The 16,175-nt window shown below is 34.6% G+C and overlaps 1 protein-coding gene across 1 annotated transcript in view; it reads right to left on the bottom strand.

Moving 5' to 3' along the window:
- The window catches only part of Syn2 (Syntrophin-like 2), a 310,605-nt gene that overhangs the window by 54,902 nt on the left and 239,528 nt on the right, over positions 1-16,175 (bottom strand). Inside the window, exon 4 of the mRNA XM_089648441.1 lies at positions 12,990-13,149. Coding sequence (XP_089504567.1) covers positions 12,990-13,149 — 160 coding nt within the window. The remainder of the gene's footprint in view (positions 1-12,989; positions 13,150-16,175) is intronic.

Below are 16,175 nucleotides of genomic sequence, written 5' to 3'. Positions count from 1 at the left end.
CAGTAAGTTTATCACGCGGGGAATGAATTATTTTAAAATAGTATCAATTATCCTACAGAGCCAAAGAAAACAAATTTCAACAGGTATTTTCACCCACACCGGGTAAAATCTGACGATTAGTAAAATTACGATATTTAATTCACTCCAGTAACAACAATCAATCTTTTATTGTTTCTCATGGCTCTATTTTAAAATGTATTTTTTATCAACGCAGCTTACAACAACATCAATAACTTTACTGATTCACGTGCAGTACGCAATTCGCACGTTCACACACAGCTGCAACTCGAGCTGATGAAAGTACTGAACATTATTTCCAATGATGCTTTCAACAACAAAGATACGTAAAACGGAGATGGCTCCGAACACGCACCAGAGTGGAAATGGCCGCCCAAAAAGAAGATTATTTATAATAAATCTGCAAGACGAAGGAGTGTTGGACGAAATGCCAGTAGAAGAAAGACTTGGGATGGAGGGTGTGAAAGCAAACATGGCATCCATGTATATAAAGGAAGACACGAGGCCCAGATAAACACAAAGGAAGACACCAGGCACAGATAAAAGCAAAATAAGACATCGGGCACAGATAAAAACAAAGGAAGACATCAGGCACAGATAAAAAACAAAGGAAGACACCAGGAACAGATAAAAATAAAGGAAGACATCAGGCACAGATAAAAAACAAAGGAAGACACCAGGAACAGATAAAAATAAAGGAAGACATCAGGCACAGATAAAAAACAAAGGAAGACACCAGGAACAGATAAAAATAAAGGAAGACATCAGGCACAGATAAAAAACAAAGGAAGACACCAGGAACAAATAAAAATAAAGGAAGACATCAGGCACAGATAAAAAACAAAGGAAGACACCAGGAACAGATAAAAATAAAGGAAGACATCAGGCACAGATAAAAAACAAAGGAAGACACCAGGAACAGATAAAAATAAAGGAAGACACCAGGAACAGATAAAAATAAAGGAAGACACCAGGAACAAATAAAAATAAAGGAAGACACCAGGAACAGATAAAAATAAAGGAAGACATCAGGCACAGATAAAAAATGAAGGAAGACACCAGGCACAGATAAAAGCAAAATAAGACATCGGGCACAGAAAAAAACAAAAGAAGACATCAGGCACAGATAAAAAACAAAGAAAGACACCAGGAATAGATAAAAATAAAGGAAGACACCAGGAACAGATAAAAATAAAGGAAGACACCAGGAACAGATAAAAATAAAGGAAGACACCAGGAACAGATAAAAATAAAGGAAGACACCAGGAACAGATAAAAATAAAGGAAGACACCAGGAACAGATAAATATAAAGGAAGACATCAGGCACAAATAAAAAATAAAGGAAGACACCAGGTACAGATAAAAGCAAAATAAAACATCAGGCACAGATAAAAACAAAGGAAGACATCAGGCACAGATAAAAAACAAAGGAAGACACCAGGAACAGATAAAAATAAAGAAGATCACCAAGCTATGACCGAACCGTTATGCGCGCGGTTTCATATTAGATGGTTCGTAGCATTAGAATAAAAGAATAATAAAAGTGGAAGTGGGCATTTTTCGTTATCCAAATATTTGCTTAATTGAAGCTTAAAATTTGCAATATAAAACTGTGTTAACGAAATTAAATTGGAATGAAGATCTACGATGTCAGGCGAGTGTAAAAGAGACGGAGCGCTGGGCTATTAGGCTGAACGGAACGTTTGTTTAGTTCAAATTTGTATGGAAGGCAGTTCTAGTTTTCTTCCTTATTCTATGTTCATGGCCCATCTCCCTTGTTTACAATATTGTCTACGACACCAGGAGACCGACAGGAGCGGAGGCGTGTGCTATAGGCGACCAGGACTCTCCAAGATATTTATTTTATGTCAATTAAATACACACCGCACAACTGCTGGTGGGATTACTGCATTTCCAATTCGGGTACACTTTGAGGCTGAAGAGAGTGGGGATGAGAAGGAGATAGGGAAGAGGAATGTTACAAAATGCCTGGGTATTCAGATCTGGTCACTTTATCACGATACATGGCCAAAACCATTCAAGCAAAGTTTTAGTTACGAACGGTGGTCGTTCAACATTTATTCAAAATCTCGTTAAATTATTGGTAATTTGGTTAAAAAAGGGATTGATAAATTTTTAGTAAATTCCTAATATATCGGAACACTTGTTCGTACACCTGCATTCAATACACAATGACGAAATGCGAAACACTGCGGACATCGTGATAATACTTTCGTATTTTACTAAATCTTTACTAGGAAACCTATCAATTCACTCGTCAAGGGCCCACAATCCCGTTTTTAACCGGATTACATATAATCTGAAGAGATTCTTAATAAATTAGCAATATTCAATATAAGTCATTTTTATCCGTGTTAAAGGACTTCGAATTCAACTGATCAGTATCGAACCATGAATTTGTTGTGTCTCAAATACGCCAGTTAGTGCAATACATCAATAAATTATTTTTTGTTGCGAACACAAAGCAACAACGCTCAAGCAAGTCCGTATCCATATATGTCCCGCCCGGTCACAAGCGCTATTTAACGTTACATGTTCCACGCTGGAATTAGAATTACACAAGTTGCATCGAGCGTACACGGCTTTACAAACATAATTGATTCAGCATTTAATTTCAATCCGTTCGGCCAATAAAAAATGAATATTTATTTCAATTCCGGCAACCGATGCTGCCGTTGCGTTGGTTGGTTGGAATTGTGAAATTGAACACATGTCAAAGTATGATAATTGATTTGTCTGCAATTAATATTCAAAATAGAGTTGACGATTGATTTGATTTTCCGCCCGAAGCCAAAAAATATATTTTTCACATTTTGCGTGGCGGATGCAGTTAAGTAATAAAATCATTTTTCCATACACATTTCAATGGATTGATATAAAAATAGAATGATGTTAACATAGTTATTTGTCTTTTAATTAAATAAATAATCCCATCACAAAGAGAAAACCAATCACAAGACTTTTTCTTCAAAAAATCATTTATACCAACAAATTAAAAAATATGTCTACCCACCGTCGAAATATAATTATATGTATTTGTGCAGAGCCGTCTAGAATATAATTCCCCAATATATTTGTGTGTATATATATATAAATTATTAAAAAAATAGTATATTGCAATAACATCATAAGCCGCTCATCTTGATAGGGAATTCCTATGTCGAGATGTGCAGCTTTACAATTAATAGTAAATAATTTTTTTTTGAAATCATGTGAACTTGTAGGATAATAATGATGGTAACTTTGGCATTACTGATAAGACCTTATATAATGTAGTAACGTGGATAGTTCAGTCTTTCACCTACCAACTGTCAGCATGAAAATAATGATACAAAGAATGTATCAGTATTTATAACGGAGCATAATTGAAGCCACATAATCATCCGCACTAAACTCACATATTAAGCAGAACTTAATATAATATTGAAAATACAAACCTACAACATAATTACAAAAATTAACACTACAGTTAGTCAAACTAACATTACAGCTGGGCATTACGTTGACAACAATAACATTCTACTGACTAAATAAGTATTACAAAGTAACAATGTTGGCTTATCAGTCACATTCATAGGGTGACCATACTGACAATGACAAGACGGATGGTAGTAAGAATAATTATTAACAAAAAACAAAAAGGTAAATATTAACAGGTAATAACGGCACTGCTGAAAACCAGCTGCATTCCCGGAGAGATCCGGAATGCATGGCTGAGCAGTGAGCAGTGACATTTTTGTGAATAGAATTTATGTTAAAAAACTATGTAAAATTTATCTATTGGCAAATAACTGTTTAATTTTTTTCCGACTTTATGTCCGGGTTAAATCTTCCCCATAGGAATAACTAAACCCTTCCACATACTTTTCCACAAATTATCATCTAGTCAATCCGCATTGTGCAAGTGCATTATATAAGCATAACAAATACAAAACAATACAAGAACAATACGTCAACTCACCAGAGATCAAATGGGAAAATACTGATATATCAGAGAGTTCGGCTCGGTAGAAATCCTAACTGGACCTATAAATCCTACTGATTCCTGAATGTAAATATTTTTTTATTATTATTAAATATAGGCAAATTATATACATAATAAGAAAATAATTGTAAGTAAATAATAATAAGTATGGTTTCCATATTACGGTAGACATTCGCTGTTTTGGGAAAGGGTTTAATATATATATATATATATATATATATATATATATATATATATATATATATATATATTAAACCTATATATATATTAATATATATATATATATATATATATATATATATATATATATATATATATATATATATATATATATATATATATTTTATTTTATTTTTATTTTTTATTTTTTTATTTATTTATTTATTTATTTGGAAAAGTTGACAGCAAATCTTTAATTATATAATGATACAATATTAATATTATTAATTATGCCAATTATGAACTTTCCACTGATGAATAGTTAATGGTGTTACAATGGTGTACAATGGCATAGAGATGTTCTCTTAAATTAATTTCTTGTTTAGTTAGAAAATATTAAAAATATTAAAATAAAGGAGGGTGGGGGGGAGGAGGGGGAAATATAGGATAAGGATTAAGAGGCAAAGGACGGGAATATATAGGAATTGAACTTCTAGTTTGAGTTTTGTTGATTATTGAGTTTTTGTTTTATGTCGCGTAAAGTCGAGTTAAATATGTCAATATGGTTATAATTTAAGTTAAAAGAGTGTGTGGATCTGTAGATAAATGAGTTTTGTTTGGAATTCGTCTTACAATGAGGGAGATTAAAAGTAAGCGACTGTCTGCTGTTGCGATTGGGAACATGGAATAATAGGCGTTGAAGAAGATCAGGACTATCGATTAAATTGTGTGTAATTTTGAATAAATTACCGAATCTGCTATATTTCTTCGGAAAGTTAACGTCTGTATATTGAAGAACTTTGCAGAGTCTTCATTACTGATATGAGATCGAAAAGAGCGGAAATTAAGGTACCTTAAAAATCTATTTTGAACACTTTCAATTCTATTTTTATGTATTGCATAGCCTGGGTTCCACACTTGTGATGCGTATTCAAGGATACTACAAACGTATGAGAAATACAGTGTTTTGAAAGTAGCAATGTCTTTGAATTGTTTACAGGAACGGATTATGAAACCCAGCATAGAAGATGCGTTAGTGACTACGTGGTCAATATGTTTATTGAAATTCAGTTTACTATCAAGTATAACCCCAAGGTCCTTAATTTCTGATTTGGTAGATAAAGGTTGATGATTAACTGAGTATTCGTGTATAAATATGTTTTTGTTTCTAGTAAAGCGTACGATGAAGCATTTGGATATATTTAATTCCAGACAATGGGCATTAACATACGCGTTTAAACGTTGTAAATCCTTTTGCAGCTTGTGACAGTCTTCGATTGATTTTATAGGTGAGAAGATTTTCATGTCATCTGCATATAGGATGGTCTGCGAGTGTAAAAAGCAGTGACCAATATCATTGATATAGATATTAAATAGTAACGGTCCTAACAGGCTGCCTTGAGGAACTCCCGATGTTACAGCAACAGAGTCGGATTTAAATCCAGCAACCACTACTATTTGACTACGGTTGGAGATATAAGAAGAGAGCCAACGATAAAGATTGCCGTGAATACCAATCTTTAAAAGCTTGTTCAACAAGGTTGAGTGATCGACCTTGTCAAACGCCTTACTATAGTCGGTATAGACAGTGTCCACTTGTATTCTGCTATCCAAATTATCCTGCAGGTAATCTGTGAAGGTTAAAAGATTTGTGGTTGTAGATTTACCACTAATGAAACCGTGTTGGGTCGTATTCAGGCTGGGCTTAAGAGCAGAAAATAGTTGGTCATAGACTATTTTTTCAAAAATTTTGTTAAATATACAAAGTTTGGAGATTGGCCTGTAGTTTTTAACGTCTGTTTTTTGCCATTTTTGAAAATAGGAGACACATAAGATATATAATATATTAACGATTAAATGATAATGCATTTTTATTAAAATCATAATATACGCCATTATTGATAAGAGGATTCTTTAAACGCACTTTATAATAATTTATTGTATTTTTCGTTTAAAAAAACATACCATGTTCGGTTTTGAAATTACACTTTTTATACCTACTCTTTTCAGTTTTAGCAGGTCATTTGGTGTTTTGTTCAGACAATAGATAGTAGAAAAAAATGAAATATGGCATTAAGAGGAAGCTACAGGCCAAAAATGTGTACATTCTTGGTATACCTTATATCGTAGGTAATAGGCATTAAAATCTCTTGACAAACGGAGTCTAGAAACGTTCCATTTCAAGCAAAAAACTGGTTTTTACTTATTTTGTAAATAATTTTATAATAAAGCAAAAAAGTTAATCAAGTGGAACTGTCACAGATAATCTTAGCCATAAAACTGTATTTTTTAAAAGTTGTTTCCTTTACGCGTTCATACATTTCTATTGAAAAAATATTTTTTGTAGTACGAGGCATATCCAGAAAGTAAGTGTACTGAGGCTCTCACGACCGAATGAATTATATTTTCGATATGTTGGCTATACTTACGTGTAGCCTGACTCTTCCCCTCCGCAACGAGACCTGTTCAAGGTCAGTACGTTAAGAAATGTCAACGCGACAACAGGTTTCGTGAAAAATGTCAATCCAATCTCCCGCCAAATGCGAAATACGCGGCTCATCCGTTATAACGTTTGGAAGGAAAAACCTCCGTTTGAGGTTCAAGTGGTATCGCGAGTTTAAAAACGGTTCTCACCTCTTCACCCTCCACCAAAAAGTTCAAAACCACAATTTCAGCCAAGAAAATCGTGGCATCCGTGTTTTGGGACTGTCAAGGCATAATTTTGATTGAATATCTGCCTCAAGTGGAGACCATCAACTCTGTAAGATACTGTGAGACCCTAAAAAAATTGCGGAAGGCGATTCATAACAAGAGGAGAGGCATGCTGACAAAGGGAGTCAGCCTGCTGCACGACAATGCCAGACCACACACGGCCAACGCCACGAAGGAACTGCTTGCTTCGTTTAAATGGGATATCCTGAACCACCCCGCGCATTCCCTTATCCTAGCACCTTAAGATTATTATCTCTTTACCTCCCTGAAGCTGTACATGGGTGGAAAAAGGTTTTTAACCGACGAGGAGGTAAAGGAGGAGGTGGAAAAGTGGACGAAGGTGTTGGCGGGAAACTACTTCGAGGAAGGCATCAAAAAGTTGATCCCCCGCTTCACCACCTGCATTGAGAGGAATGGCGACTATGTCGAAAAATAGCTTACATATGTACTACGGTAACCATGTAATTTTTTTGTTTCAATAAAAAGATTTGTAACCTACAAAAATTCAGTACACTTACTTTCTGGATACGCCTCGTAGTTTGCATTTATATTTTTTATTGAGTAATTTATTTTTTATTTGTATTCTAATCAAGCGAAGCGATAGGAAAACCTTATATTTAACTAAAGCATATTTTTTGGTTTTCATAATGTACACCAATTCGTTATAAAGATTAATCAAAATAATGATTTGGCATTAAGCTTCGCCTGAAAGCGTGCCAACTGTCGACTAAGCTGCACGGATTGTCAAAGCGGAACCAATCAAAGTTTGATGTGTAGGTAGAAACAAATGCGGGGAGCCGCTGTGCGATTTTCAGCAGTATCTGTGAACGATGTTGGCCACACTTAATCATAAGTTTTCACACGTGTAATGAATGATTGTTTGGTCCGCAGTTCAGACTATAACAGCGTTTTGTGTATTAATTCGGTAATAAATAGACTGGATCACCGACCACAATATGAAATAATAATACCCCATAAAACCGACACTAAAGCATTACGCAATGTTTAGTTTTCGGTAATTCCGTTACATTAATTTAATTAATATTAGTATTATTCTCCGCCTAAGAGCTCCCCCATCAATCCCATCTTGGTACAATATAATTTCAGCGAGGAGCGGACTTTGCCATAACGCAAATAATAAACTACAGCAATAACTTGTTACTGGCAATGAATGTGTTATCATGTTTGTTCAACCATATTGTTTACTGCCGGGTTCTAGGTTTATCTAAACGCAACGTTCCACATAATCATATCGTATTATACGGGGTTTCAATTCCACGAATAAAAGATATCTCATAATGATAACAATTAATAAGACATTTATATTATCGAACGTATATTAAATTTAACTGAAATGAATGCTATTAAGGCGATGCCATACGTAGTAATGCAAATTCATGTGTTTTTGGTTTGAAAATTTGGTCGCATAGAAATGTTTCAGATGCTTTAATTAAATACTGCGAGTAGAATACATCTTGACCTTTGAAATAATCGAGTATTTTTTAGATAAGTCTTTTTATGAGCCCAGAAAAAAATAATGTATATGGCCTATGAAGACTGTTTTAAAGTTCAAAATATCCTACTTACGAACCCATTTTCAGTTATGATTTTATTGTATAATGTGGAAAATTAAGTTTTTCGTAAAATAATCGGAGAAAAAATAAATATTTATGCCTGAACATCCACAAAATAAAATGAAAGGCACTTTTTGGCCATGTTTTTTTCTTGCATAAATCAAAACAGGCGGGAATTTAAACCTTATCGCCATCTACGTAAGGGTTATTTTTGATAGCGGCTCAATTTGAAATATTACACGACGTAGTGCATCGCCTTAAGTTTTACAATACAGTGGTTTGTTATCGATTTATAATTAATATATTTTACTGGAAGAATGTTTGATCCAGTAAAATTAAAACCACCGAAAATATAAACCAATAGAAGTTCCAACACTAGATGTCCTCAAAGTAAGCCAATTTTTCTAATTTCTAGTAAAAAGTTAATTTTTTTTTTCAAAAGAAATTTTATCTCAAACAGATAGATGTTAATCATAGACATCCAATAATAATCGACTCCATTGCCTTTAACATTAACTCCACGCTTATAATTTCCTTCATGGCCTATATAACCTTTGGGAATGCTGCGTGGGGTATTTTTAATGAAAGGATGAAGAGAACTTCTGGGAAGGTAAACTGTATAGGGGTGGGTAGGAATCTGGGGTCAGTGTGTCTAGGAGTGACGGACGTACGAATCCGTCCCTCTCATTGCGGTGCAAAGGCTGGAGAGGTCAAAGGACCTTCCTCAACATGCCTCGCCACGAGGTTGGTGGGCAAATGTATCCGCTGCCAAGACTTGTACAAACCTCACCCCCATAAACCCGGGCACCCCTGCTAGTAGTAGGTACAGAAGAACAGTATACAAGTATACCTTCCGGCCTTAAAAAGGTTATCATATGTTTTTTTTGTGGCAAAGAATGTGCAAAAAGTATTTTTCAAAGACTTGTAGAAAACCAAAAAATGTTTTACGAAAATTCCTACACAAGAGAAAATTGGGTTAGATAATTCTAACAAATATCACTGTACGCCAATGCCGAACAAACGCTAAACATTTCCATTCTAACTAACCATTACGCCGTTTTTTTAGGCAGAGAGGACGGACCTCCAAACAAATCGGTCTTGGCACACACTTCTTGCCTCATTCACATTCATACATCGTCTATACAGGTATCTAATTCACTTGACCGTGCCATGTCTTCCCCGGGCGTACCCGACTTCAGCTACCAAATATGTGTTGTAATATCACGACAGCACTAAAAAAATATCTTCAATATGAAAAAAAAGATAATGCGAAAATAATGTTTATTTGGAAAGAAATCACAAAGAATTCAGAATTTACATCGTAATAAGCAGTGTTCAGGAGCATGTCGCTTTACCCGTCTACAGCTTATAAGTTTTTTTATGTTCTTTGTATGTAGCATCCCCGCTTGACACGACCGCTCCCAGTGAATGGAAGTCAGTTAATGCCGGACAAGTGGGCGGAAACAATGGCGCAGATGCGGTGGGCCCGGGGGCTGCCCGAGCGTCCCGCGTCGTCGCCCTGTCTCCGCAATTGTACAATATGCCCGGTACCCACTACGCCTCTGGTGACCCGTTAACTTTCAATAAAACAATATTATTCCGGGAATTCTATTTATCCGCCGGGGATGGTCATTTCTCCTCCTTAAAACACAAATAAAGTTGGATTATTGGGGTGTGGACTTAAGGGCTGTGAAAACATAAATTGAGTGGAATTTATTTCATAATAACTATTTCTGATGAAATTCTGAAATAAAGTTATTCAAGTTTTTTTTAGTTTTTCTTGACGAAAATTAGTACTTTAACATAATTTATTATGGCCGTAGCTATTAAAAATTAATTAATTAATGAATTGTTAAAATCAACAGTACTAGATTTTGTATTATTACAACGTTCTATCATTCTAATACTGGGATGTGTCTAGTTTGGTGGTCATAAGATCATAATCGGTCGATTTTTTCAGAGAAACAAAAATCATCTTACTAATAAACATGTATTAAATTTTAAATTGTTGTATATGTTGTGTAAAATTTAAAACAACTTTGGTAAGGCCAAAAGTCAATAAATTATACAATGTTTTCAGAACATTCGGTCTGTGTTTCTTTAATTGTGATGTAATATTTAAAGCCAATTAACTTAAATATTTATCCGATCGGCGAGTAGGTTAAATAAACGAGCTAGATACAATTTCTTGACACAATAAAAAACTTGAATTATTTAGAAGACTGCATTATTTAACTCGCTTTAGCGAGAAAGGTGAGTTAGAAGAGTTTGAAATCCAATTCAAATTCAATTCTGCAATCTAATGTAATAAAAAAGGTTTCTTTCACATTTAACCTATTTGAAATTCCGGTGATCGCGATAAGGGATAGAGTGGAATTGTTTTATGCGACACAGGATTATGATAACAGGGTTTACATTCCAACAAATTCGTAATAAATTCATTTTTTTAGAGCGAAGCCCACGGATGTAAGTTATTTATATTTAAGACTAGTTGTTACGTCTGTGCAGATATAGAAACAATATCGCATTTTCTTTTACGATCAACAGATATCGTTAAAAACGCAAGTTTTTATCTGTCACAGGTGGCATCTACATAATATAGATATATTTATTTATTTATTTATTACACGCCCTTGAAGGATTTTCTTAAAAAAAAAATTACAAGCTATTTGTACCAAAGTAAACACTTAAAAATTAATACAATAAAGGAAAATGTAAAGATAATGACCAAAAAACAACAATTTTAACTATGAACAAAATTCATAGTTAAAAATGTGAACAGGAAGTAAGAATCCTCAGCGCATTTAATTGAATTTAAAAGATTCAACAAAACAAAATAGTAAAAGCGAAGAAGTTATGGGTACATAGGTCTATTTGTGGCTAGAAGAATAAAGTGATAGAATATACCACATTTATACTGATTAGTTTTATCACCCAGATCAGAATATTTATGTAAGTATAAGTCTCGGAATCGGAAAATTTTGGCAAGCTAGTGTCCCGGTGTCATGGAAGTAAAAAGGTAAGAAATGTCGGCATGATTTTTCGGGAACATGGATATTGATAAATTGAAGTAATTCGGGATAGTCAATTTTAAAATGTAGTATTCTTTGTAACAGTATTAAATTTGTGCTTATTCTTCTTTCCGAAAGTTTCAATAGAGACATTTTAACATTTAAAAACACACGCGTATTTGAATGCAACGTTGTGTCAAACCACACGCGTATTTGAATGCAACGTTGTGTCAAACCACACGCGTATTTGAATGCAACGTTGTGTCAAACCACACGCGTATTTGAATGCAACGTTGTGTCAAACCACACGCGTATTTGAATGCAACGTTGTGTCAAAATTTCAAATCAATCAGTGAAAAACTTTAATAGATTTTAGACTTTAAACAAACGAACATTTAAATCTTTTGTTTATATAGATAGTTAGATACATAGAATATTAATAAAAACAGTACCCTACCATGATAATATTTTATGTAAAATGGTTTATTTTATGGTATTGTCTCATCTTAAGATTTCCAAGCCAGGGGATGCACAATGAATGAAAGGAATAACAGAATAGGTACCTACGCAAGGCATGTGGGGGAGAAGACATGCATTTACTCCAGAAAATGTTGTAAAAGATAAAAGTGGCCAGTCAAAAAATGGTTATCTACAATCAACTTTACTTATAAAAAACGATTTTTCTCGTATTGTCGTAAAGTCTCCTCCATTTTTTTTACTAGAAAATTAAGATATATCACAAACCTAGTAAGTAGTAATGTAATATTTACGAATTTTGAGTAATCAGTATTATTTTTTTAGCATAATAGTGGTAAATCAACACATAATAGGGAAGGGAATAAATAAAATTTTGGAAATAAACATTATCTTTTACTCTTTGCTTTAAAAAGCAGGGTTGACAAATTATCCACCTTTCTCAATATCTATGCCAAATTAATATTAACTGATGCTTTCCATACCACAACTTATAAAAAATGATCTGTAGAGAAGTAGAAGTTATCTACAGCAGGGGTCTCCAAACTTTTCAGCCGGAGGGCCACATTGACTACTCCAGTGAGTTCGGAGGGCCAAAACCGTTTTAATTTCTAGACACCCATATTTTCTGTCCTAGGGAGGGGGGGGGTAGACAATAGAATTTTCAGGGATGAAAATATAGCTTTAGATAACGTAGCTTTGAAGATAATTTTTGATACTCGTTTCTCAAACCTTGATATCATTGCGAATCAAATAAAGATTTAAAAAAAAAATCCTCTTGATATATTCGCGCGATATTATGGACGCAATGTATTGGTGCCAAGTACCTCGCCAACGAGCATATTTATTTATTCGCACGAAAAAATTCGCGGAGTTTTCGCCCCTTCTGAGCAAGGTCTTAGCCATTAGCTGTCGCGGGTCCTTGATGACACTTGTCATAAGATGTCGCGGGCCGGATGGAAGACACTGGCGGGCCGGATACGGCCCGCGGGCCGTAGTTTGGAGACCCCTGATCTACAGGAAGGCAGTATTACCTTTAATGACGGCGTCTCCAACGAAGAGTTGCCCCGTCTGGTCCGCCGCCTGGTCCTTGTATATCCTGGAGATGAGAATCGGCAGTTTGTGCTCGGCGCCCCCCTTGATGCTTAGCCCCAGCCCGCCCACCTTCTGCCGCGTGATCTGGACCATCCTCTCCTGGAGAAATAAAACTCATTTTAAAATGCCGGCCTTCAATTGCGAACCCTATTAAATCTAAACATGCTTTCGAGCCACACGATTTTTTTCACATCGCACTTACCACAATTAGATATCTCTTGAAGAAAATATCGATTTTATGCAAAAAATGGCTAAGAACTAAGAAAGTGTCTTTCCTTGGAAAAATAAGAAAACAAGCTTATTTATAAAATGATTGTTGCACCACACATAGACTACCGTATATACAATTTTAAAAATAATAATAAAAATCCTGAATAAGTAATGACACAAAAATGTTCAAATTTAAAAAAAATAATTTAAGTGTAAAAAATCAATACAGAAAAGATGAGTGTTAAACAAAGACTTCTAAAATTCTTTCTTTCTAAAATCTTATAATTTTTTTTCTACAAAGTTTTTTATGATTTACTACCGACTCATTTTAGAGACAAAGTGCATTAGAATAAAGACTTCCACACACACCATATAGAAATAAAATATGCTAAAAAGAATGAACAAATAAAAAACACACGCCGAGAAAACTTATTGATATAAAGTATTGCAAACTTATGAAGAATCTCTTCAAATTATGCGTGATCCGGTTAAAAACAGGATTTCAGGCTTTTAACGAATGAATTGATAGGTTTCCCGATAAACTTTCAGTAAAACACAAATGTAGAAACAATTATTCATAAAAATTCTAAAATTTTCGCATTTCGTCATGGTATATTATCAGGACAAATGCACGTGCATGTGTTCCGATATATTAGGAATGTACTTAAATATACATAATATGTTATGGTTAAGGTTTTCACGGGTGTAAGTTGTAGAATAATTTTCTCGTGTACCCAAGTGACGTAGTCCTTAAAAGGACTTTTTAACTCCTGAAGTTTCGGACAGATCTCACTGTCCATCTTCAGAGGCTTTAGGTCTTGAATTGTGTCTCAAACTGATCGATTTTGCGTGTCTGTTCGATCCAGTAATCAAAATCTAAGATCACTTAGGTATCCTTTTAAGGACTACGTTACGAGGGTAAGCCAAAAATTATTATACATATTATGTATAATAGGAAACCGCCTGCAATCCCGTTACTAACCGGCTTTCAATAAATCAGCAATACTCATTTTTCTCCGTGCAGAACTGTTTACTGTATAAAGGCATTGAAATGTGTAGCTTAGTTCCTAGTGAAACAAAAATAATAAAAAGGTTGAAATTACGTATGTAAGAAGAATTAGAACTAAGGAAAGTGGAAATTAAAATGTAAAATGTATTTTTATATTAGACCACATGAAGTAGAACGATTTCAACTTTAATAAATAAATAAAAAATGTGCACTATGACATCGATAATATGTGATCTTACCAAACTTTTGAAAACATGGGTAAAACATTCAAATTAACTTCTCATGACCCTAACGGAAGATTCATTACTACTTGCCTCCTTACATCAATTAACACTTTATTTCCAAGCCAGGTCGTACGCTAAAAATAATTATTTGACTTTCTGAAGAAGGCTCGAAATTTCCAAGTCACGTTTTCATGATAATATTATGATTGGCAGAAATAATGAATCCAGCTTGTGTTTCGCGGAAAATCATACAAAATTATAATTAGACAGACATTAAATATTATAAGAAAACAGATGAGAAAGTTTCAAGGTTTAGTAAACTTGAATAAACGCAAAGGAAAGAAAAAGAAAATAAATTTGGATCACACGCCCTTTGCTCTCTGCCAAGTTTTGGACCAGAATGTAAGAAGCCTGTTTGTGATCAGATAATAAACTGGTTTTTAGAAATGGTGAACCATATTACTTTTGTTACTAATTTGGGAGGCGGGTGTGGGTACCGCCGCCCCGGGAACCATTTATTAGATATTCAACGCCCCTGCCATAGGTCACCCCAAATGGTTCGTTTTGACTATGTGTAGTGACTTAGCAGGGGTGCCCTGGTTCATGGGGTGAGGTAACAGCGTGGCGGGTCGGATCGGGACAGACTGGTTGAGGGAGACCTTTTGACCTTTCCAGCCGGACTTTCCCCCAACCCATCGCTTTGCACCGCGGTAGGAAGGATGGATTTGTACTTCCGCCACTCCTGGACACATTTACCCCAAGATCCTATCGACCACTCATACCCTTTTCCGTCCCATAACTTTCTCTCCTCCCTTTCCATAAAAAGAACCTCTAATTAGCATCCCCACAGATGACATAAGCCCTGAGGGAATTTTGTTTCCTTAGGGCCTCTTGTGTGGGACTAGACTTACTAAACTAAAAACTTAACTTTTTAAGCTGTCATACCCTTTAGGCGATGCACTACGTCGTGTAATATTTTGCATCGAGCCGCTATCAATAACACACCTTACGTACATGGCGATAAGGCTTAAAGTACCGCTTAACACTATCCACCTTTTTTGATTTATGCAAGAAAAAAACATGGCCAAAAAGTGCCTTTTATTTTATTTTGTGGATGTTCAGGCACAAATATTTAAATGTTTTTCGATCATTTTATAAATAACTTAATTTTCCATATTATACAATAAAACCATAACCGAAAATGGGTTTGTAAGTAGGAGATTTTGAACTTTAAACAGTTTTCATATGCCTTATACATTTTTTTTTGGGGCTTATAAAAAGACTTGTCTAAAAAATACTCGATTATTTCAAAGGCCATGATGTATTCTACTCGCAGTATTTAATTAAAGCATATAAAACATTTCTAGGCGACCAAATTTTCAAATCAAAAACACGTGATTTTGCATCACTACGTAGTGCATCGCCTTAAATTAAATATACCATTCCTGAGAGAAAGTCTATTGTATCTAAATTTCGCTAATAAACAAATAGTTAATGTTAATAAAGTTTTAATCTCAAGTGACCTACCAGACAAGTATGGTACTGTACATTATCTCCATTTATAGTTAGTAGATCATTGTAAAAGTGTATTATATATTTGTACAACGCCCTCGAGGTGATTTTGCACAAAAACGGCGCTATGTAAATCATCCAAATATTATTATTATTGTTAATATAAAAAA

Source organism: Hesperophylax consimilis, chromosome 3, assembly GCF_061612785.1.
Source record: "Hesperophylax consimilis isolate HC1 chromosome 3, BYU_Hcon_1.0, whole genome shotgun sequence".
In the NCBI taxonomy this organism is placed as follows: Eukaryota; Metazoa; Arthropoda; class Insecta; order Trichoptera; family Limnephilidae; genus Hesperophylax; species Hesperophylax consimilis.
Note: the sequence above shows the minus strand (reverse complement) of the source record. Positions and strands in the feature narration are given on the sequence as shown.